This window comes from Podarcis gaigeae (genome assembly GCF_964106915.1).
Source record: "Podarcis gaigeae genome assembly, chromosome: 12".
Classification (NCBI taxonomy): domain Eukaryota; kingdom Metazoa; phylum Chordata; class Lepidosauria; order Squamata; family Lacertidae; genus Podarcis; species Podarcis gaigeae.
In genome coordinates, this window is record NC_139688.1 from 14,163,511 (window position 1) to 14,187,627 (window position 24,117).

At 40.9% G+C, this 24,117-nt stretch overlaps 1 protein-coding gene across 1 annotated transcript in view; it reads right to left on the bottom strand.

Annotated features, from left to right (window-relative positions):
• PTPRN2 (protein tyrosine phosphatase receptor type N2) overlaps positions 1–24,117 on the bottom strand; it is a 608,845-nt gene that overhangs the window by 279,100 nt on the left and 305,628 nt on the right. Inside the window, exon 12 of the mRNA XM_083704687.1 lies at positions 630–694. Coding sequence (XP_083560813.1) covers positions 630–694 — 65 coding nt within the window. The remainder of the gene's footprint in view (positions 1–629; positions 695–24,117) is intronic.

Below are 24,117 nucleotides of genomic sequence, written 5' to 3' on the forward strand. Positions count from 1 at the left end.
GGATTCCCTTATCTCTTGGAGGGGAATAAACTTCTGTAGAAATGCTAAAAGTAGCTTGCTACTTCTTTGTAAAAATAACACCAGAATTTACAATCTGGTGTAATTCATGGAAAGTTCTGGAAAATCTTCATTAATAAATGATGAGCTATCAGTACAGGGTTGTGTTCTGATTTATTTATTTTTTGCCTAGTGATGTGAGTATAATGACTTAGAAATGCGTTATATTTATACTTAAAAAAAAAACAGCAGTTCACAAGCAGACTCATCTACATATTGGAAGGACAAATACATCAAATTTAGGTCCCTGCGGATCTTGAGATGAAACAGAACTTGAGTGAAACCAGGTGGGAATAATCAGACACATCAATTGCTTTGTTCGTCCTAGGGGATTTTGCTCCTGACATACTACAAAGCTAGGAAATCTATTTCTTAAAGGCCACAAAGATTTACTCATGTGGTAGGTGGAATGTGATATTGTATTATGACAGATACAACAGTCTAATAATCAGAATTTTAAAAAGCCCTTAGGATGATTAACACAGTTCACATACGAACATCCGCAAGATCTAGGATCTTATAAAATAACAAATCAGGCATTTTAGATAATGACATGTACTGCAGTCACCTACCTCCCCCATGCCAATCTGCAAAATTTTCAGTCCTGTTGCTTTTTCAAGCTTGTCTTTGTTGTCAGCTGTTAGGAAAATTAAAGAATGGCAGAGTTAAAGGAAAGTTGAGAATGAAAGGGTTTTGCATCATACACTTTCATCACTGCTGAGATGCCAAATGTTTTCCCACATTCATCCACACAGAATCCCTGTCAGTTGGATTATTTCAGTTTTACAGGGATGGGTTGAGGAATCAAAATGTGCTCTCAGCTAATCATTTAAACCATAGCTAAACATTTGAACCTGGACTCAAGTTCTTAGACCGCCTGGCTCTAATTGTCACATAGGATTACATAAACCAAGAAACAGAGTTTTCAACTAATTAATAGGGTTCCTATCCTGTCCATCAGATCACCTCAGGTCTGATAACAATATATAAACCAAAATCATAGAATTTCCACATACAGTTCTATATATAGCTATTAGCACTCAAAAGTCAAAGAGGCAGGCAAATGTTTTCTGCTGGGTCCGAAAGATGGACAGCCAAAACACTTGGCAGAGGATCTTCTTCACCCAGGGAGCCATTACCAAGAAGGCACCCCCACCATGACCCACAGGGCTTTGCAGCTAATATCAGAGTCCATCCACGTACTGGGTCACATCAACACCATAAATTTAAAGCACATGTCTCAAAATTATTGGTACCGTAGTTGGTAAAGGGTGCTGTGAACTGTAGTTCTGCAAGGGAGCAGTTCTACAGCTGCTAGGAGGTTTTTTTGGGGGGGAAGCCATATGTTTTAAAATGTGTGCTAAATGTACTTTAAAGATATGGTGTCCTCCTGAGACTTCAGTCCTCATGCAATCAGATGCTGGACCACATGGGTCTGCTGGTATTCTTGCATATCTGATAGATATCAGATAAAGCTGCTGATTTTATACACCAGGGTCAATCATACTGTTGGTCAGGGGTTCTGGTGAGTTTAGATGAAGTGTCCAGCCTGCTCTGCTCCAAATTACACTCTTCCTAAAGTAACAAGTCTCACATTTGAAAGGCATTCCTGAATGTAGTGTTGCTCTTGGGTCAAGAGGTGATGGCAATGGCCAGCTCTGTATGGTTCATCAATGGCATCCATTCTTAGAGAAGTTAGACCTGGCCACAGCCTTTCAAAACTTAGTTACTTCGTTGGATTGTAATCCTGTCTAATGCTCTATTCCAGCATTCAAAAGAGAGGACAAACTGTGTACACCAGTCTCGCCCCTTCTGACTGCAGGCAGGATTCTAAGTTTCTGTCATTGCTGGTTCATCCTTGATCATATTTTATTTTACTTTGTTATTGTGGGATATATCTAGCCTCATATAATCAACATGCTTAACTCTACTTAACTCATGAAGGGGTTAAGACCATAGAATAAGCTGTCCTGCCAGGCTTAGCTGGGTCACTTACTGTCACCTTGGAAGGGTTACCAAACTCTTTGTTCTCTCCCTTTCCACTGTGAACTCAACCAGTAAAGACATCTAAGCTGGATGCTCCAAGCTTACAATGAATGGCTTTAGCAAGCCATCTTTGTCATTCCATAGAAATAATTTAGAAACATTTACCACTTTGAAACTAAGCCAGGTTTTGCTGCCTGTGTTGTCTATCTGCTGTATGGAAAAGCACATAAATCTGACGTCTGAAGAGTTTGTCAGTAAATTTACCAAACATATGGTCTCTTTCCATACTAAGATAAGTGGAGAGTTTTAAAAGTGACTTAGAAAGGGATATTCTAAAGGTCTAACAACCTGTATTTCCACACTTTACTTTACTACATGCGCTGTGATTTTAAAATCTCTGCTGAGGCTCTCTCACCAAAGAGTACTCACCCTAAACCTCATCTAGGGAATTCTCCATTTCTAGTATTTATTCTTTTAACCAAATTACAATGCTAAAACCCAATAGTTATATTGCTTTACCCTAATGTAATGTAAGCTACCTTAGGTGGTTATTTTGTTATTTTGTATATGTGGGATATACATTTTAATATAAGAAAGGAAAGAAAGAAAGAAAGAAAGAAAGCAAGCATGTACAGTGGTACCTTGGTTTAAGAACAGCTTAGTTTATGAAAAACTTAAATTAAGAACGCTGCATACTCGGAAGTAGGTGTTTTGGTTTGTGAACTTTGCTTTGGAATAAGAACATGTTCCGCTTCCTGTTGAGTGTGTTCCATTTGTAAATTGAGTCCCCCGCTGCTATGGGAAAGCATGCCTTGTTTTAAGGATGCTTTGGTTTAAGAACGGACTTCCGGAATGGATTAAGTTCATAAACCAAGGACCCACTGTATACGCCCCACCTCATGTGGAGGCACTTGTTCATTCAATCATACCCTCATTGAAATCTGTTTAGGTCAGAAGACTACTGTCAGCCCCATATTCTTGCAACAAATCACATGGAGGTCTCCGTGCCTAAGGACTGAACTTCATTCAGGTGACAATCTTGTTCATTTCTTTCTGGGGGTGGGGATGGCCCCAGTGTCTAAAGATATGGAATTTGCCATGACAATTCAGCTCTTTGCCCATTTCTACCAGTCTTCTTAATCCCATAAACTTTTGAACACTCCCCTTGCATTCTTGTTCCTGCACTTATTTCTAGTGCTTCAAAAATGTTTTACTCTCTTTGCTTTCAAGCATGCTCAAGAGCTTTCCTGGACTGCAGCCTAGAAGTGTAGATTGATAGATAATTCAATTCAGTATTGCTATTTAGTTATTTATATAGTGCTTCACGCATTCAAAGACTCAACTAACATCAGTCCATTTATTTATCCTTACAATTCCCCAGAGAGATAGCTAAGTAAATATTATTAAATCCCCTTCGTACAAAGAGAAGGGCAAACTGAGGCAAAGACGTGACTCAACTCTCCCTAGCTGCTCAGAATCAATGCTGGGATGGGGATTAAGATGCAAGCCTTGTTGAGAGAATAATGATTTCAATGTGTAAACGCCTACATATTTCTTGCAGTATATATAAATGCATTTTCATCTACATCAGTGATCACATTGGTTTGGTACATGTACTAAACAACTTAGTTTTTTTACGTACTGGAATAATTAAAAAGAAGGTGCACTCAAATCCCATTGGTTTCAAGTTTGATGCGTAAAGTGAACATTGTCTCCAATATGTTATATATACGTCAGCAAAATACTGCAACCTGAATTCGCTCTGTTTCACAGATATTACACAAATTTGTAAGAAAATGGAAGTTATCTGCCAATACTATGTATCTATTTATACATAGTTCCTACCAGACAAAGCAAGCCTTGGACAAAATTTTAGGCCTTTCACCACGATATTGAGGTGTTTTCCTGCTAATTTACCCCTCAAATCAGATAAACCTGACAAAAGAAGAAAACTTAACATAATCACAGGCTGTGGTATTTGACACTCCCATGGCAATTGCTGTAAGAGCTCTGGCTTCCTCATGGAACTTTCCTAGTCACTGATGCCAGTGCTGATAGGTTATTGAATGTTTATGAACATGCCTAGTGTTCAGTATTTTACAATACAAGGCCGAGAGGCAGATGAGGGTGTGGAAAAACATTGCTCCTCTGCTGTGCTCATCAAACTACTGATCATTTGCTAAATCAATATATGAATGCTGACTATGGAGATGTGTGCTACTGGTATGTGTCAATAGTGTGTCTGAGTACTGAGTAAAAGTTGGAATAGGTCCATGTGTAAACTGGGGAGCGTACAAAGAGAAAATGGACACTGAGAAAATATTATCCAGAGAACGACATGAGTGAGTTCACACGAGTCTCCAGTTGCCATATATGTATTAGTAATCAATTACGTATTAGAACAACATATTAATAACTTCAGATATTCAAGCCTCCTCAAGCACCATTTATATTTTACTCTCAGAGCAGTTAACGTGAAGTAATCTCAATAACTTAATTCACATGAGCCCTGTGAGGAAAGTCATAATCAGAGATACTGACTTGCCCTATTCCTGGGTCATCCTTCTTTGAACATCTTTGAGTGAGCTTCACAGCTAAATGGATATTTCTCATGTCCAAACCCAATATTCTAGCCTTTATACTGCATTTCACTAACTGAAATATAGCAGTAGTTTCCATACTTTTTCATACCTTGACAATAAACGGTCCCAGGACCTAGATACGATGTTCCTTTAAGTCCCTTGTTCTATATTAATTCATGCCTCCTGTTTCCCCTTTCTACCCAATAAACTAGAAGTACATCTAGTCTGTGCTTGATGCAGTGAGACTATGGACTCAGATAGACTGGTAAAGAAAAAGCGATTTATATGCGTCATATATACGATAGAACATTGTGCCACCAGATGGCGATGTGGAGTCCCATCTTTCTCTGCCTGTTTTCCCTGTTTAAATTTACAACGCTTTAAACTGAAACGCTTTTCTGATGTGTCTAGACCCAGCTCATATTGATGGAAGTAATAATGGCAATTCGTGTTCCTTCATTATTATGAATTGATGGTTTGAAGTCCTTGTAAGGCAGAAGTGAAGATAAATGACACCTGTTACACCTTTTAGGAGGTGTTCAAATCAAGATTACCTTGGCATTATCAAAACAAAGTGTAGTGTGCTGGATTTAACTTTATTACTCAAAGCTCTGTCTGCAGTCCCCAAAATGAAGGGTTTAATGTTGCTGGTAGTGACACTATAGATTAGCTTGGGAAATTTTATCCCCTTCCTGTAAGAAATAAAAAGTGTTGTGAAAGAGATTGGGGGTGGGCATTAACCAATCCTTTCATAGTGTGGAGATATTATGGAAAACTGTGTTGGTACCTGTGAGATGTCAAAAACTACAGATTTATTCATTCAAATTGAAAATCTAAGGTAAAAAGCAGAACGCAACCAAATGTTTCATAAACATATCTTGTGGAAAAATGAAAACCACACCCTTTAAAAATTCTTTAAATGATCTATGGCATGTTAAAAGCATGTGCACAATTTTCACAACATGCATTAAGTTTTGGTGTGGCAATCCTGGTTTGTATTGATAACTGTGAGGAGAAAAAATGGAAAGTATTCAGTTAAGGCTATAGCCCTCAACATATTTGCTAAGATATTAAGTCACACTGGGCATAGTAGAACATCTGAAGAAATATGGATAGAAGTGGGTTCATCAGGCATTTTTTTTAAAAAAGATTATATGGTATGAAAACAGCTGTGTGCAGATTTGTGAGCTGAAATTTTGCTCTCTGCTCAAATGTCAAAGACATCTTGGGAAACAATTACTTACAGAATTCATGGTTAAAAAAACAAAACAAACAAAAACAGAATCGTAGAAATACACCTGTACTATGTAACATTTCCCTCAACCATTTAAAATATAATGAAGATAGCACACATTGCAAGGGAAGATGCAAAAAAAGTGAGTTGCTATTTTAAGGAAAGGCAATGAACAACATATGAATTCCATTTTTAAAAAATCTCCTCATGAGACAAAAAGGGTTTCTGAACACACAAAAAGAAGTCCATTAAAATTAAATTCGGTAGATGAAGGATATGCAAATTACCTGAAGAAGTGGAATCCTATAATGTTCTCAAAATTCGGCAATAGTCTATTTAATTAGTATTTTAATTTATCAGAATAATTCTTTGCACTTGACAATTCCATATAATTAAGCACGTAGCTACAGTGGAATAATATCGCCTGCTCACTTTATACCAGTTATTTTAACCTGGAAGAATATGTAGAAGTTTCTTCTGTGATCTAAATTACAATGGGGACAACTTAATGGCTTTGCTCTATTAAGCGGCACGACTGGAGGGTTACTGAGTGTTCAGAGAGGTAGAGGTTGACACAGCACAGGGCCTTGGATCTGACTAAAGGAGAGATGAGGCACTTTCTGAACAACGTAATTTATTTCAGTGGCGTGTGGGAGACGGGTGGAGAGAAACCATTTCACGAGAAAAAACAGCCGAAATCCTTAAACTACATCAGAAGATGCAGCAGACCTCAATGAGACTGCATAAAGAGAGAGAGAGAGAGAGAGAGGGCTGAGACATTCTTCAGTGGCTAATGCAAATGCCATTAGCAGACTGGCTCTCGTAGGTTAAAAATGCATTTATTTCTGTTTCACTGCCAAAGACGAGCCTTCCGTTGGGTTGGGATAGATGACCGTTACAGCCCTTCCAGCTGTACTGCCATTTTATGAAAGGAGGAGATGGCTTAATGTTTGGTAACCACATCAAGCGATGCATCATTAGGCAACTTTTGGGTACTAAGCACTCTGGGTCACGATGCCAAAGAGGAGCTTTCTGCCAGACCTCTTAATCTGTCAAAACAATTCAGTTTAAGCACTGCTGACTTACTTGTTTGCTTTAGCCTATGTCTGAATTCACACTCTTCACTATAAAAGTGAAAAATAGGGTTTGAAATGAAAGAAACCACTGACATTTCAGCATCCTTTGGGCGTTTACCTAGCAGGAGAAGTTGAAATGTTAGGTATATTTGCTCCTTTGGAATAAATAGTTGACATTTGTATAGTCCACTTCTTCCTCTCATGTGAAGATATGAAACTGCTTAACAAACATCAAATAAGTTTTCATGCCTCACCACATTGGGTGGTAAATGTAATTTAGCTAATATCCATTTGCCCTGCTAATTTTTAATACAAACTAGTAGGTCTGTTTAGGTAAGGCGAATGGATAAAACACAGTCATTCAGAGACAGGTAATTAAAAGCAAAAATACAACAACAATACATTGGTTTGATTGGCTTCTTCTCAAGCAGGAGCCATCAGTTTGGTGCCCGCAAAATCTCTCAGTAAATATCCCCTCAAAAATGCACAATACATGAGAGACTGTTTGCTCTCCTGCTCAGTTATTTAGCCTCAGTTTGCTCAGGCTCTCCTACATTAAACCTGCCTCCCCCAAACACTCTGACATTTCACTGGACGCCAAGATTGGACACCTCCCATTCTGAACACAGGAAAGGGGGGGGGAGCTTCTCTTTTTGTGAACAAGTGTAGTGGAGCAAGATGGGCGAGCATTCAGGAACCATTTTGTCTAGTCTTGGTTTTTCCTCTTGGTGGCCATTTTGTATTATGCCACACCCCCTACGGCAGCCATTTTATGATTGGCACCCACAGGACTTCCTCAGAGGTCCTAATGTTCCTACTGACCCTAAAAGGCTGGCAATCCCTGCCCTAGAGAAATAGATACCACAACAGGAGCGTAGTACCAATGGAATTTATCCCATTTGTGCCTCCCAAACATCTCAAGGGCCCCAAGTTCCACATAACAGGTTTAAAGCATTTGTAAAATTGCTCCAGCCAGTCTCTGGGGTGGGAAAAAAGGCTGAGAAGCAGGAAGCTGGCACAAGAAGAGTGAAATTAGGAAGATTTGTAGTAGTGTAGACAGCAGACGAAGTTCAGGGTGATGGGGACATAGACCATACCTGGACCAGGCAGTGCCAAGGCTTATGGCTGGTCCTATTAACTCTCTAGCAAATGGTCATAGTTACAGTCAGTATAAATGATTAGATTTCTCATAATGTGACATTGTTTCCCTCTGCCATCCTGTTCCTTTTGGGCATAGCACATTTGGTCTTTGCTTTATTTCCAATTTCAACGCTATACTAGAGAGATTAATAATTTAAAAACCACCGCCAACAAGCTATATGTTACAGACATTGAAGTGACAATGTGGCTGACTTAAATGGTCAGGCGCAACACTGAAATGCTTCCTTTTTCCATATCCAAAGGGATTATTTGTCAAAGACGAGGCCAAAAGGTTGCAGAGAAAAGCTATCTTTGCCCCTCCTTTTCCATTCAAACTCAGGGAAATATGCAAGACCTTTATCGCTCACTTGTCTCTTTTCTAATCTCTGGCAAACCTGCAATGAAAACGGTGGCACAAAAAGGCTAAGCTGCACAGTAATAATAGTGACAGCCTTGTAAATGTTATGTCAAATCCAATTTTCAAGTCATTTTTCAAGTGATTTTAATTAGATATTGTTTCAATCTCTTTTGCATTAATATAATTTTTCATAGCAACGTCTCACCCTCCAGTCTATTGGAAGTATTTCCCCACCCCTCATCTGTATCTTGACGCCTTGAGTAATTTAAAATGGGGTTTTTGTTTACAGCAATTTTCACTGTACTGGTCCCATAAAGGCCACTATAGCCAGTAAAACTGACACAGGAAAGGCAGAATTAAGGCTTCTTTTGCTGATCTCAGTGGAGCTTGTAATTTAGCTCTTCTGGAGACATGACAAGCACTGTGAAGGCTACAAGTAGATAATAAAAGATTTGTATCACTAGTTTCACATCAGCATTTTACTTCACTTACAACTACCACTGATTAAAGAAATCCAATTGATTATTTATATTAGGTTTAGCTAGTTAAAAAGCTATCATAGAATCACAGAATTGCAGAGTTGGAAGGGACCCCAAGGGTCATCGAGTCCAACCCCCTGCTATGCAGGAATCTCAACTAAAGCATCCGTGGCAGGTGGCCATCCAACCTCTGCTTAAAAACCTCCAAGGAAGGAGAGTCCACCACCTTCTGAGGGAGCCTGTTCCACTGTCGAGCAGCTCTTACTGTCAGAAAGTTCTTCCTGATGTTTAGTCAGAATTTCATTTCTCGTAACTTGAAGTTATTGGTTGGGTCCTACCCTCCAGAACAGGAGAAAACAAGCTTGCTCCATCTTCCATGAGACAGTGCTTTTGATATCTGAGATGGCTAGGATATCTCCTCTCAGTCTCCTCTTATCCAGGCTAAACACACCCAGCTCCCTCAATTGTTCCTCATAAGGCTTGGTTTCCAGACCCTTGATCATCTTGTTCACCATCTTCTAGAGGCACATGTTCCGTCTTGCCAATATCATTCTTCAACTATAATGCCCAGAAGTGGACACAGTACTCCAGGTCTAACTAAGGCAGTCAACCAGCTACAAATCCACCTAACAGCTATTTCATCTAGCCAACATTTTACCAGCTTCTCCAGAAGAATATTATGAGCCTTAATGAAATATCAAAAGCCTTACTGAAATAAAGATACACAACATTCACAGTATTTCTCTTCTTTTGAAATCAACCTTCTTAAATTCCAGAGTACATGTCCGTCTACACTCAACTTTCCCTTTCCTATAATGTATAATGAAACCTAAGAGTACCTCATCATTTCCTCCCAAAGTTCCCAGTTCTTTCACTTTATTGATCAGTTCCTCCCTGTTGGTGAAGAACTGGGTCCAAGAGAAATGATACCCTTGTTGCTTCTTCAAGCTTCTGGGAAATGAAATTGTCAGTGAGGCAATGGAGGAATTTGTTGGACCTTACATTCTTGATAGCATTTGAGTTCCAACAGATATCAGAGTACAGTGGTACCTCTGGTTACGTACCTAATTCGTTCTGGAGGTCCGTTCTTAACCTGAAACAATTCTTAACCTGAAGCACCACTTTAGCTAATGGGACCTCCCGCTGCCGCCACATGATTTCTGTTCTCATCCTGAAGCAAAGTTCTTAACCCGAGGTAATATTTCTGGGTTAACGGAGTCTGTAACCTGAAGCGTATGTAACCTGAAGCGTATGTAACCCGAGGTACCACTGTACTTGAAGTCTCCCATATTGACTATATCTCTCATTTTTAAATGTTTGGTAACCTGCTGTAGGAAGGTAATAATGGAATAACAAATGGTTTAGTTTATGTAAAATATGCAGGGATTTATGTTATGCAAAACGAACCACAGGACTCTTCCTGTGAGAAGAAGGGAAATTATTGATATTTTAAGGTTGTTTTAAGGTTGTTTAAACAAATATTAAACGAATATTCTAAACTGTAAAACTGTGTGTGTGTGTGTGTGTGTGTGTGTGTATCACACAAAAACAAAATTGCTTAATGGTCACTAGGTCTTCCCCTGTTGAATTGGGGTTCACCCATGACAGCTATAAATAACACAGCAAAATACTGCTAAAACCTGTTATGGCAAGAGCCTCCTTTGTGCAATTCTCTTCTGTGTAGGCCCTTCTACCTGCTGTGGAGTAGCAGTCCCGTAATGCTTACCTGATGGGTCAGACTACCACAGAGGATGAAGTATAGGCATTGTAAGTATTGCTGGTAGCTGAAAAGGATTTGAGGCTGCTTTGGGGAGTGTGGCGGAAGCAATGGCATTCTTTAGCTGCTCCAGCCCCCACCAGCACCAGAACCCGCCCCCCCCCCCAAGGCTGCAGCATCTGAGAGAAAGCAGTGCACAATCCTTGGTCACACAGAATGGACTGCAAAGGACATGTGGCCAAAGAATGGAGTCAGGAAACTGACTTTTATCTACAGAACCACATCCTTCGAGGTAGCATTGATTTCACAGCTGGTTTTCCAATCCAGAGCTGCTTACTTTAGGGGGATGAAACGGTATGTACTTGGATTGCTCAAGTCTGAATGAAAATACAGTAGGTGAATGGGAGTAGAATGACCTCTTCTGCCTGCAAAACCAGTTCGGGTTAGACTGCATTTCTATGTTTAGCATCCTGCATTCCTCTAGTAGCGGCCTGGATCTGGTAAAATACAATTTTACAGGGGGTTGAAGAAACCTGCTGAAAAATACAGCTTTATTGATTATATTTGTTAGTGCCTTTCATTACAAAAGTGGCCTAAAGCTTTACCTTACATTAAAGCTAATGAAAACAAACACAACCAATAAAAGACTAAAAACACATTAATATAGATAAAAGGTGGGTCTTACATATCCCACCCCACAAAAATAGCCCAAAGTATCCCTGTAAATGCTCAGTTAAAATAATTACTAATGCACTATTTAAAATATATAAATTGTATTAAATTGCCACAAAGACCAGAAGCAGAGGAAGAAAATTGGAAGACCCAGAAGAGACTTATTCAAGGCTGGAAGTTTCACTTCCCAAGAAGTGGTCTTGTTGTGTTCTAAAAACCCAGCTGATGATATTTCAGATGCAAAATTGTTCTGTTCAAAGGCTGTTCAATCAGCACCTTCGCAATAAGACTGGAATATGCCTTTTGGCTTACTATTATACAGAAATATATTTCTACTTTGGGGAGGTTAGTTATACATCTAGACCAGCCTTCCACAACCTGGTGCTTTCTCCAGATGTTGTCAGACTCCATGCTCATCAACCACTGCCAGAATACAATGACCAGTGGTCAGGGTTGCAGTCCAACAACTAAAGGACTGATCTGGGCAACATCATGCATTTAAAAATGCACCGCACCTTCTTTGCAAAACAACAAATTTTAATGAACACCTCTCTGCCCACCCCCAGCAAAAAAGAAAAAAGAAAAAGGCCACATCTGTTTCAATATTGTATTTAGCTGTTGATCTGTTCCACATCAAATAAAGCCTCACTTTCCGGGTCCATTTTAGTAATAACCTAGCCTATTGTTTGTTGTTCATCTGCAGGCAGCCTCCTGGCACAACCAGAATCAGCCAGAGTTGGGGAAACATTTGCAATATTTCAACTGACTGGTTTACTAAATCATGAGTTACACATTTAATGCATAAGGTCACCCACTTGCAAAATCTATCTACTGTGAGAACAAAAATATTTATTGCCAAAGATGCCCCTAGTAACAAGATCTGCCATAAAGCTTTTGGATGAAAATGAAGATGAGTTGCAGTAACATGCTCACTGTTTCTCCAAACACCTGACTATATCCCCCTCCTTCCCACAGTCTCATCTTAATAAAGACTTAATAAAGAGGCTATTTTGCTGAAGTCAAAAGGATTTACTTCAAATCAGCAGGCAATGAAAAATTCAGTGTAAACGTCTTGTATTTTACACACACACACACACACACACACACACGTTTCTTCTTCTTCTGCAATATTGCTTTCGCTATACATTTGTTTGCAAAGCCACCTCCAGCCTCATTTGTTTTTTGACGGTTAGACCACAAAAGGAAGGCCCTATTTCATTCCACTGATTCCAGAGAGCTTTGAATTAAGCTTTAAATCAGGGAAAGATTCATCTGTAACCAGTGGACAGCAGGAATGCAGGAGCTGACATTGTGGAATCAGCACCCAGATACCACTACCATACTAGCTTTAGTAACCAATAGTGGTAGATGGTTGTAGCCTTTAGGACAATTCCCTTCCTTCCACTTAAAGCATTTGGAGAATTCCCCCTCCTCCCTGCTCTCAAGCTGGTGTGGCAAGAGCTCCCCCTCCTGTTTCGAATTAACTTCAATCACTGTTTATTGGTGTAACCTTCAGCTATATGATTGTTGCCCTGTAACTGAAAAGCCACCATGTGTGGATTTTGTTGCGCATTCAAATGAGAAGCAGCCCTAACTTCCCTTCCAAATCAGAACACACTGCAAACACAAAAGTTTTCTAAATGAAACCAATTATTTTCTGTAAATATTTATACACAGAGATAAGGAAAGACAGCTATGGAAGAGAGACACTAAGGGGAAAGGCTATTGTTTGTTCCATTTCCACATAATGCCAAACCACAGAGTTTATTGGTTTGTGGAGGTTTTTTTCTTGCTTTTTTCATGAATTTTGTGTTTTTATATTGTATTTTATGTTGTGAACTGCCCCGAGAGCTACAGTTGAATATTGGTATACAACTTTATCAGTAAATAAATAAATAAATATACCCCAAGCTTCTATCCTCTCTTTCCCACCTTGAGCATTCCACTTAAATTAGTTACTTCCTGGCTCAATGACCAGCAAGTTATGGTTTGTGCTGGCTGGCCTCCAAAACAATTTTTCAATCCATGGTTTGAATCAATTTGCAATCCTAGTTTAGAGAAGAAGAAGAAGAAGAAGAAGAGTTTGGATTTGATATCCCGCCTTTCACTCCCCTTCAGGAGTCTCAAAGCGGCTAACAACCTCCTTTCCCTTCCTCCCCCACAACAAACACTCTGTGAAGTGAGTGGGGCTGAGAGACTTCACAGAAGTGTGACTGGCCCAAGGGAAAGCACAATCATACCTTGCCATTTCGGATGTACCAGTTTAGAATCTATGCTCACATTCACATCAGAAGATTCCCTCCAATACGTTCAGTGGAGTCGACGTGAACATTGTTGATCAGACTCGGCCTAGGCGGACTTTGGGCTCTCAAATTTCAGGGGTGTCCTGTGTGATGCTAAAATTTGGTGTGCCCCCACCTCTCTCATGCTGTTCAACAGCATTGTTGTGGCACCCCCTCTCCCTAAACCAGGAGAGGCATGAAGGGCGCGGAGTCTGACTTTGGCCTGACAATCCTGTGCAAATCCTGGTTTTGCTATTAAAGAGTTAACGGCATCTTGCTCAGTGTGATTTACTGCTGGTTCGCTCCTGTCAGCATCACATGGAAAACTGAACATGCCTTTCCAGTTATAAATGTATTTAAGGACTTAAAGCTTGCTTTGCAACCATATTTCTCAAAGCAGGTAGCAATTCATTTTAAAAAAAGATCACTAATACTCCAATCCAGCTGTGGAAGTATGTAAAACAACAACAACAACTCTGTACAGTATTTACACATGACTGTATTTATGCATGAGAATGTGACTGAGGAAGAACTTTTGAATGTGTACTCCACTGAAAGTCATGCAGCACTGATATACGACATCTCTACTTGGATATGCCTTCAGTTTTACAACCACGGCATGTGGGGACCCTGCTTCCGTGTGCAGATCTCCTTGCCTGGAAAAGCGCACAAAAGTTCAACATTAAAGAGAATGTACAAGAACAGCGCAACACAGGAGACAAAAATCCAGAGTTCAGCTCCCAATCACTCACAGGCTTGCATTTGATGAAGGAGCCTCTTGGCTTAGAAAGCTTCAAGTTGTAAACAGATTAATTAGTCTTTAAGGCGCCGCAAATCTCTGTATCCTTCAGCGTTTGCATGTATTTATTCCCATACTCATATCTACATTATACATCCAAACATATAGTTTTCTTACCACAGTATGGTAATGACTCTGTGGATCAGCACTACAAATATCAATCATTTTACGAAGTGTGCATTTTTTTTAACCAACCAGAGAGGATGTATACTATTATCCCTTGACCCCCATCTTAATGTTCTCTTGCCACATTTCTAAAATATTTATGCCATGCACTGTATTAAATTACAGCAATTAAGACCACAGTGAGGTTTTATTAATATTTCATCAGAAATATAAGCTAATTGGAATTCCCCTTCTGCTGTTTTTTGTTGATTTGCAGTACACACACTTTTACTGAGTGAGGTAGTAACATGAACTATTCAGTGGTTCAGTTTCCGATTCAACTGTATTTTTCTGTATAGATTGTCTGCAAACAGTGTGAAGGAAGTCTAGAGATGATGAAAATTTAAAGGAGAGAAGTCAAGGTAGGTAGTAGTTCTTCTCCTCACACTCCTTTTAAGGCTCTGAGAGACCCAGGAGCCAAATATTCATTAGAAGCCCCTTCCTCCTCAATGCACCAGGTGCCTGCAGAAGAAAAATCCCTAAGGTAGCCAGCTAAATAGATCTGCTAGCACAAGGGCTTTTGGCTGTGCAAAACAACAACAACAAAACAACACATGTTCTCCTTCCTCTCTTTTCCTTAAACACTCCTGTGCCCCCCTGGCTCCTAAAGGTGTGAAATGAAGGTTCCAGGCAAGTAAGATGGGCCTCAGATTATGATCACTGGGGAGAGAAGGTCCTTGAGGTATTGCAATCCTGAGCCATTTAAGGCTCTATAGGTCAAAACCAGCACTTTGATTTAGGTGAGGAAACTAATTGGCAGCCAGTGCAGTTGGGACAGGATCACACTCCATAAGATCTTGCAAGCTCTTGCCATAAATTGACAGCAATGGGTGGCACAGCAGCACTGCTGGCGGCGGAGATGGCGGAGGCAGGCAGAGCCAGGAAGCAGTTCCCATTTCGCCTCCAGTGGTGAAGCAGGATGCACTGCCCCTGCTGGGGCTAAACATCTTACAACTCATGTACATATTGCACAGTGTGCAACACACCCGTGCATTTTCCTTGTCTCTGTGTGTGCAATGCTTTGTTGTCCAGAGTCACACCCTGTGATATTTATCAGCCTACACAGAGCGGCTGAAATTCTCCAGAACTAGAAAATTTGACAGCACAATGCAGAAGACGTGGGTATTGTGCAAAGGTTTAACAAAAAGTCATTGAGAAAAATAAAGCTATCTCACTTATTCTGTCCATCTGTTGGTTCTCCTCCTTCTCTTCCTCTCCTGCTTACCTGCTGGCTGAATGAGTGGCTGAGCACTGCAAGCTTCTATTGCTGGCTTTCCCAGTACTGTGGTATGACAAGTAGCTGATCATGTCACATAGCTTCTGCCTTTGCTGCACTACCACCCTGAGTAAACAGCACCCTACCTCTTTGTCTCCTCCCTTTGAACTCAAATCTGGATTGGGGCAACATGTTAAGGGAAACTATAGCATAGCGGGTATCAACAGCAGGACCAGAGGAGGAGTACATGTTAAGTGTAACTGTTTAATGTACATCGAAATGGAAAATAACTCTATAATGTGTCTGTATGTGTACTGTGATGTATTGCCTGGAAATTTCCATTGAAGCTATGGAAGAGTTGAGAAGAGAGCCTCACATTTAAGCATTAAGTGGGGCTGTATCTTTGTGGCGTTTAACTTCAATCATATGAAAAGGATACCATTACAAGTCTATGCGTAGTTTAATCTGTAGGCATCCATCTTGGGTGGAATGAGTCTTTGGTCTTAAGCTACTGGAGAGAATCGACATGCTAATCTCTCTCCAGGAAAACAGCCTCAAGCTAATGGAGGCTGGTTTGGAGGAGCGGCAGAGCTTTGATTTTTAGCCCTTGATGGAAGATATTCATAATCTAAGATTTTTTTTGTCCTTATTCCATTGTTATATTTTATGGTTGTGTATTTCCCTCTTCCCCGCTAGGCTGAGCATGCATTAATCCACACTAAATGCGGATACCGTTCCACTGGTGCAGTGGTGGCATATCTCCTTTCCACAACATAAGGTCCTGATGCTGATGGACTCCAAATCCCATCAGTCCCGGCCAGCATGGGCAACGGGCAGGGATGAAGGGAGTTGAAGGCCAGAAGAGTAACTAGTTCCCTACCCTTGCTATACACAAAGGAGTATCTCATTGAGTTCAATGTGCTGTGTGCACATGCATAGGATTACATGGTTACTTTATACATACACATACAATACAACTAGGCTTTGATGAGATTTAAAAAAAAAATGAAATAAAAATAGATTCACACTTGCAACAGAGGCTTTTGCATTCTTGGATAGGGTCGCTCCAAAACTGGCAACAGAAATTGCACATAGCCTTCTGCTACTTCCCATGCTCACAGCATTCTGTTCCTTTTTCACGCTGTATTTCTGAATTTTAAAAAAAGAAACCTTGGGAAGCTGCCATAAAATGATCAGACACAGATCTCTGTTAACTTCAAAGAGGTCAGACACAAGTGCGAGAACCATGAACTCCGGAGAAAACGCTAAAGAGAGCTGTGAGACACACATCCTGTACCCACACTGGGCCCTTCTGAGATTATAAAGACACAGGGCCTCTGCCATTTTCTGCCCATGTCCTACATGAAACCGGAAATGCAGTATTAGAAAATGTCCGTGACCTTATCTAGGTACGTGCATTATGAATGAGATATAAATTTAACGCCTAAATTAAATAACTATTTTTTTCCCCTTGTCGTAAGTCCAAACATAGAGGATACACCAGAGTCCTTTTTACAGAGTTTTACATTGTGGAGGCTGAGCTCTATTATCCCATGCTGTAACATTGCTAGAGAAGAATGTATTTCAGATATGCTTTTCATCCAGCTAAAATATTTTTCTTCTATGATTTTTAAACACAGTTTTGACTATTGCTAGTGTTAAAGCCAACGGAAGGTAAAATTCTGATGAAGTATTGCAAATACTCAGCGACTCTCTAAATGTTTATAATGCAGTTTGAACTCCAGTTGTTCAAAGTGAAGTCTCGTCTTTGGTATGGAACATAAAGTACTTTAGATAGAAGAGGAGAGCAGCATCAGAGGAAGAACAACCATTTGATGGCACAAATTGTATGTACTGATTTCACATTTTTTGAAGGCTTTATCTTTACAATTTTTTAAAAAACTGGATAGTACCACTATACTGGTAAGCTATGTCTTTAGGAAAAATCTAATCTCTGAGAGGTCTATTAGTGGGATACTATCAACAAGCATGGAAAATCAGTTCACAGAAGCAGATATTATGCAAGTCATTTGGACTGCAGGCTCTATTCCCCAAAGACGTATTGGGCATGCCATATCAAAAATGTTTCAAAATAGAGATTCTATTAAACTGCATTATGAATGGCCTGTATTTGTCCCCATTCTAAGCATCATCAACAACATGCTCTATGACTATGAAGCCCCAGAGCAACCAGTTCAGAGGTAAATTCTAATCCTTCTCTGGGGTTGTTGTTGAGGGTTTTAAAAAATTATTAATAAAAGGATAGTTCTTATCTTCTTTCTTTATTATTAAATTGCCATCAAGCATTAAAGACCTTCAAAAGATCTTTAAATGAGTTGAAGGCTTTATTGCAACAACAAACTTCTGGTTCCGTTTACAAAATGATTACATAATTGGGGACAAGTTAGATCCCCTACCATAGCTGTCAACTTACAGATTTGAAAATAAGGGACCAGCAGCCAAAATAAGGGATTTCCCAAGCACAGGTATGTTCAACTTCTGAGCCCCTCCAAGCCAAAGGCAGAAAGCCCAGCCAGCAGCCAAAGGAAGCCTCAAGAGGTGGTTCCCACAGCGCAGCAACCTGGCAAAGGGGATGCAGCAAGGAAAACCACCATAACCGCCCCGCTGGGAAGCGCTGAGCAAAGGTGAGTCCCCAGGCAACGCGGCTGATTTGATCGGCACAAGGCATGCAAGCTCCACCCCCCAGTCATTCTTAGATTCCTTATTGGGTGAGCAACACAGCCAAGCAACACAGTTGGAGCCTCCCTCCTCTCTGGCCAGCAGGGAGGGAGGGAGAGGAGCTGCTTCCTTTGAAACCCGGGAAATTTAAGGGACATCATCAATAAGGGACAGCAGCAGGACACGGCGCTGGGATAAGGGACTTTCCCACCAAATAAGGGACGGTTGACAGCTATGCGCCCTACAAAACCTCACAGTACAAGTTCCATGGAGCTGAACAGCAGTCCCCCAATGCTATTCTCCAATAAGAGTTGTGTAGGTAGTATCAGAATCACTGGAATATTTTGACTCCATCCCTCAGCCTGCAGAGTAAACCCAGGAGAATATCATGGTCAATTTTTATCAAAAGCCACTGAGAGGTCAAGGAGAATCAACAGGAAAACATTTCCCCTGTCCCTTCTCCTGAAAAAAAACCTAATTAACCAGAGCAAACAAGACTGCTTCATTGCTATATCCAGGCCTGACAATCAGCTTCATTCAGGTCCATCTACAGTTGGTCTGCCACTACCCGCTCGATCAGCTCCCCCCCTCCCAGTGACATCTGCATCTAAGAGGTAATGATCCAACCTTTGGATTTGCAGTTGGCGGCAACTGAAATTGATTCTGGGGTTGGTTGCAGCTGGGAGCTGAGAAACTAAGGATAAACAGAAGGGGGGAAATTCAGAAGTAGGTAGCATTGCTGTAGGAAAGAGGATGCTGAAGGAGTTTCTGCAGACCCCAAACTGGCAGTGATCTACCCAAAGTTGTTGAGCTTTTTTAGTATGCCAAAATTGTTTAGCTTTTTTTTGGGGGGGGAGGAGATCACTAAGGGGCCAGAGATCTACCAGTATCTACCAGGAACACCCAGTGATCTACCAGTAGATTGTGATCTACCTGTTGGACATGCCTGATCTACAGGACCAGATGGGGGGAAATCTATGAAGAGGAAGAAACATTAGAAGTTCAAGAAGCCATCATGGAGGAAGGGAAGGATGCTATTATGCTATTTGAATAGTTTGCTTAGAGCATCTAAATGCCTAAGGCCATTGCCTAACATAGGTCTTTTATTTACCTGTATATGGGGAAGCATTTTCTCAATGTGTTATGTTCTCGTCCAGGTTCTCATCTGTAGCTTGCCTCTCATGCTCATTTTGTATTTCCTATTTGGCCATTTTTTATCCTATACACATTTTCCCAAACAAGATAAAAAATCCATAAATTAGGCTTCCAAAGGACGTTTGTGCCCTATGTCTCTGTCAAGGGTGATCAGAATCAAATGCTTGTTTCTGGAGACAGCTTGTCAGGCAGCACAATTACAAAAGCTCCCAACTCTCCCTACTCTAGCAGATATGGTGCAAGATAGGAAGATGGCTCCTATGGTCGCAACTAGGCAGAGGAACAGTGCCAAACGTATTGATGCATTCTAAAAGGCACACTTAATTAGCTAGCATGGTTAATGGTCAAATTCATCAATCACTTATTAGGATTGCTATAGAGATTTGATCATAAGCTAGCTTCCTGGTAGCTTCAGCACCGACTCAGCATTATTTTAAACAATCTGTGTGCATCTCTTGGTTCAGATGAGTATAATGGCAGTAATTTGTTTTGTTTTTGTTAGCCTGGCTAGATTATGTTTTGCTTCCTGCAATATTTTTGGTTTGTTTTGGTGGTCAATGTAAAATGAAAAGTGAATTTGCAAGGAAATAAGTTGTAGCTATTTTTTTCCACTTCCTGGTTGTAATATTTATCAATTACTTATTGCCACAATTTATATATGCCACTTAACATAGTAATGTAACCCTCCAACATTCCACCAATTAAAATTGGGACACATGTTTTTCAATGCCATACTCACGGGTGTGTTTATTAATTTCTTTGAAGATCATATGGAAATGTGGCGCCCTTGCCGATAGTATGGGATTTTAGATATGGCCACGAAGCCATTCAGTTCTTTGTTTCCTAAACATGGTATTTTCTGCACTGTTGTGCAGCCTTCCATGGGAAGAATGCGCAATTGAATGCATTTTTAAAGAACCCAAAATTAAAATTAGCCACACCAACGCGAAGTGTTCATACCATTCAGAAGTTGAAGATCAGCTGCTGAGGAACTCGTATTTCTAAACTTACTAGTGCAGTTGTATTTTTGTGTTAAAAAAAGACAGGATTTTGTTATAATGTATCACACACCTATTTATTTTACAGTGCACAGTGTTCGTATGTTTGTTTATTTTTTAAAAAAAACTTATTTGGTCACAGAATAAAAGCTAGGAATAAATTTCCTTCTGTGGATTGGTACTTTATTTTGTACTGGAAAAACAGTCAAGGAACAAATTGCGCAGCTTGTGTAGAATTATCTATGAATAATTTGTGCAAAACAAATATTATGTCTGCCTTTATTACACTCCTGTAAATCAGGACACTATGGATCCCATTCTACAGATAAGGAACCATCATTGAGAAAGAGTAACGTACCCAAGTCACAACCTGAGCTTAGCTAAAGGAGTGATTTGTATTTAAATCTCCCAGATCATACTTGATCCTCTGGACTCCCCTATTTATTATTCTGTTATTTGCATGTGCATACAGAAGCAGGCAGATCTATTGCCTGATGGGCTGTTAAGGCAGTTATTCACCCATTAGCTTTTTAACATTCTTGTCAATGGTGTGGATGTTACTGATGTTACAGAGTTTAAACAATGTCATAGAGTATAAAAAATGTGTTCTGTGGTTTTCTTTTTGTGAAAATGGATTGAATACAAGACAGTCGGTGATGTTGCTTGGTCAAAACGTGGTATAGTCTAGAAGTTTTAAAGTTAAAACTTGAGTTATTTGATTGCATATAAGGATACATTCTGAAGGAAACCAGCCCTGAGTGCTCACTGGAAGGACAGATCCTGAAGTTGAGGCTCCAATACTTTGGCCACCTCATGAGAAGAGAAGACTCCCTGGAAAAGACCCTGATGTTGGGAAAGATGGAGGGCACAAGGAGAAGGGGACGACAGAGGACGAGATGGTTGGACAGTGTTCCTGAAGCTACCAGCATGAGTTTGACCAAATTGCGGGAGGCAGTGGAAGACAGGAGTGCCTGGCGTGCTCTGGTCCATGTGGTCACGAAGAGTCGGACATGACTAAATGACTAAACAACAACAACAACAAGGATACACTTTCATAGTCTTGCCTGGTAAAATACTAAATCTAAAACCACCACTTATTCATAATTTTGTCACAAGATGTAGATCTGTATTTCAAAACAGTTTACAGCAGGTATTAAAAGCTCTCAATATATTCTACTAATATATTCAAGTTGCCCCACTCCACCCCCACAAATTGCTCTCAGAGAAATTACTGAAGCGGCCCAAATTGTCTTCCAGTCTTTGCCAGATCAACTTCGATTCCAGCTTTTACATGAGATATGAGTTTGCCCACAGTCCAATTGATATTATCACACCAAATGCTGCAAACATATAAATCGAAGGTGTTGAAAGTGCTGAAATGAAGCACCTTAAGGGGAGGCAGCTGTATCCAGCTCTCCTGAAAATAACATGTTTTAAAAGAGTCCTTTACTTGGAATCTGGGAACCCTTTGTCCCAGATGTCAGCTCTGTATGGGTGTTGAAGCTCATTATTTGCAGTGCCCCAGAAAGCCACTTCCGACATAAGGAGGAGGTGGTGTTGCGGGCTCACGCTCCCCAACAATAGCACAGGGCTGGCGCAGGGCTGGCTGCAGCCCCGCGCGACCAGGGGAATCCTCGGGCCGCGTCAGCCTGGGAGTCAGCCAATCAGCTGGCTCCGGGGGCATGGCCTGGGTCATTTAAGGCCGGCGCGGCCCCGGGATCTCCCCTTTTCGCCTGTGCAGCCGATTCGTTTTCCCACCCACCCACCCTTTCGCTTTTCCTTCTGACATTGCTATGGACTTCGGTTGGTCGCCATCAGGGGGCCTGGTAGGATTTTTTTCCACTTGGCAAATTGGCACTGGCCATTTGGTTTTTTGCCTACCTCGTAGCAAATCGTCACAACATCTCTTGGTTATGGCAGTTAGGCATTGGTAGTGGTATTCTTATGTAGATGTGTTGGGGGGGAGTGCCATCACCTCCCCCAAATATTGAAGGGCAATCCGGTAAAAGGATTCGGGGGAGGATTGCCTCCTCTGAAACCTGGGGGAGTTCCTATTGATGTGCATCCCAGGGCTCCCCCTGCTGGTGTTAACCCTTTCCAGTTTTCATGCTAACAGGCTGATGCCGGATAGTCTGATAGGACCAATGCCTAAAGCCAATACCGCTCTTACCTGTAACCAATAAAGTTGTGGCTAATTTTTGCCCATTAACCTTAATCAATGGTGTCCTGTGTCTTTATTTATTCCAATTGGGGGGAGGCGGGAATCGCCACGCAACAGCACAGAGTAGGGCAGGAAAGGCCAACACAAGAGTTAAAAGGAAGTCAATGAATCGGTGAATCCCATACATCAATTAGAAAGTGTTCAAGCTTCCTACCTTCCTAACTCCCTGTCTGCTGTAAAGGTACTGAGAAATGTTCTACAGCACATGGTTAATTCAAATAGCACTTAATAAGTCAACCAGTCTCCTTTATTGGCATAAAAAGTGCATCGTATACATGGGTAAGAACACAACAAAGTTAATGAAGCATAGTAGGGGATACTTTAGGATAAAACTGTCCAGACATTGTGAGGTACGAAGATGGCTCTTAGGACCTATGGCAGGCATGGCCAAACTTGGCCCTCCAGCTGTTTTGGGACAACAACTCCCATCATCCCTAGCTAACAGGACCAATGGTCAGGGATGATGGGAATTGTAGTCCCAAAACAGCTGGAGGGCCAGGTTTGGCCATGCCTAACCTTTGTTGTTGTTGTTTAGTCGTGTCGGACTCTTCGTGACCCCATGGACCAGAGAACGCCAGGCACCTCTGTCCTCCACTGCCTCCCGCAGTTTGGTCAAACTCATGCTGGTAACCTCGAAAACGCTATCCAACCATCTCGTCCTCTGTCGCCCCCTTCTCCTTGTGCCCTCCATCTTTCCCAACATCAGGGTCTTCTCCAGGGAGTCTTCTCTTCTCATGAGGCGGCCAAAGTACTGGAGCCTCAGCTTCACAATCTGTCCTTCCAGTGAGCACTCAGGGTTGATTTCCTTCAGTATGGAGAGGTTTGATCTTCTTGCAGTCCATGGGACTCTCAAGAGACATAATTTCAAAGCGTCACTCAAAAATCTTGCCACATTCTCCACAACGTCATTACTACAATTGCTCAGCACATAAGACATCATGGAAGAGTCAGTGAGATAAATCCCCTCCTTCAATAAGGGGACCAAATACTTATGATATTTTTTTTTTTGCATAAAATGGGCAATATAATAAAATGTGTGTGATGGATTCAACCTGTTTTGTGTCACAAAGGCATTATCTTTCAGAGTACGGGATATTTGAGAATCTACCTTGCAAAACTGCAGATGGTAAGACGTTAAATCTTGTGAGGGAAAGAGCTCTGTGTAGGTGGGGACCATAAAGCTGGTGTAAATACGGAGTGTCCTGGCCAAACAAGGGTGGAATTCCCAACCCCAATGGGGAACAGGTTTTGTTGGCTGGACTGCAAAGGGTTTGGAATTAAATCTCTAGGATTCTGCACTT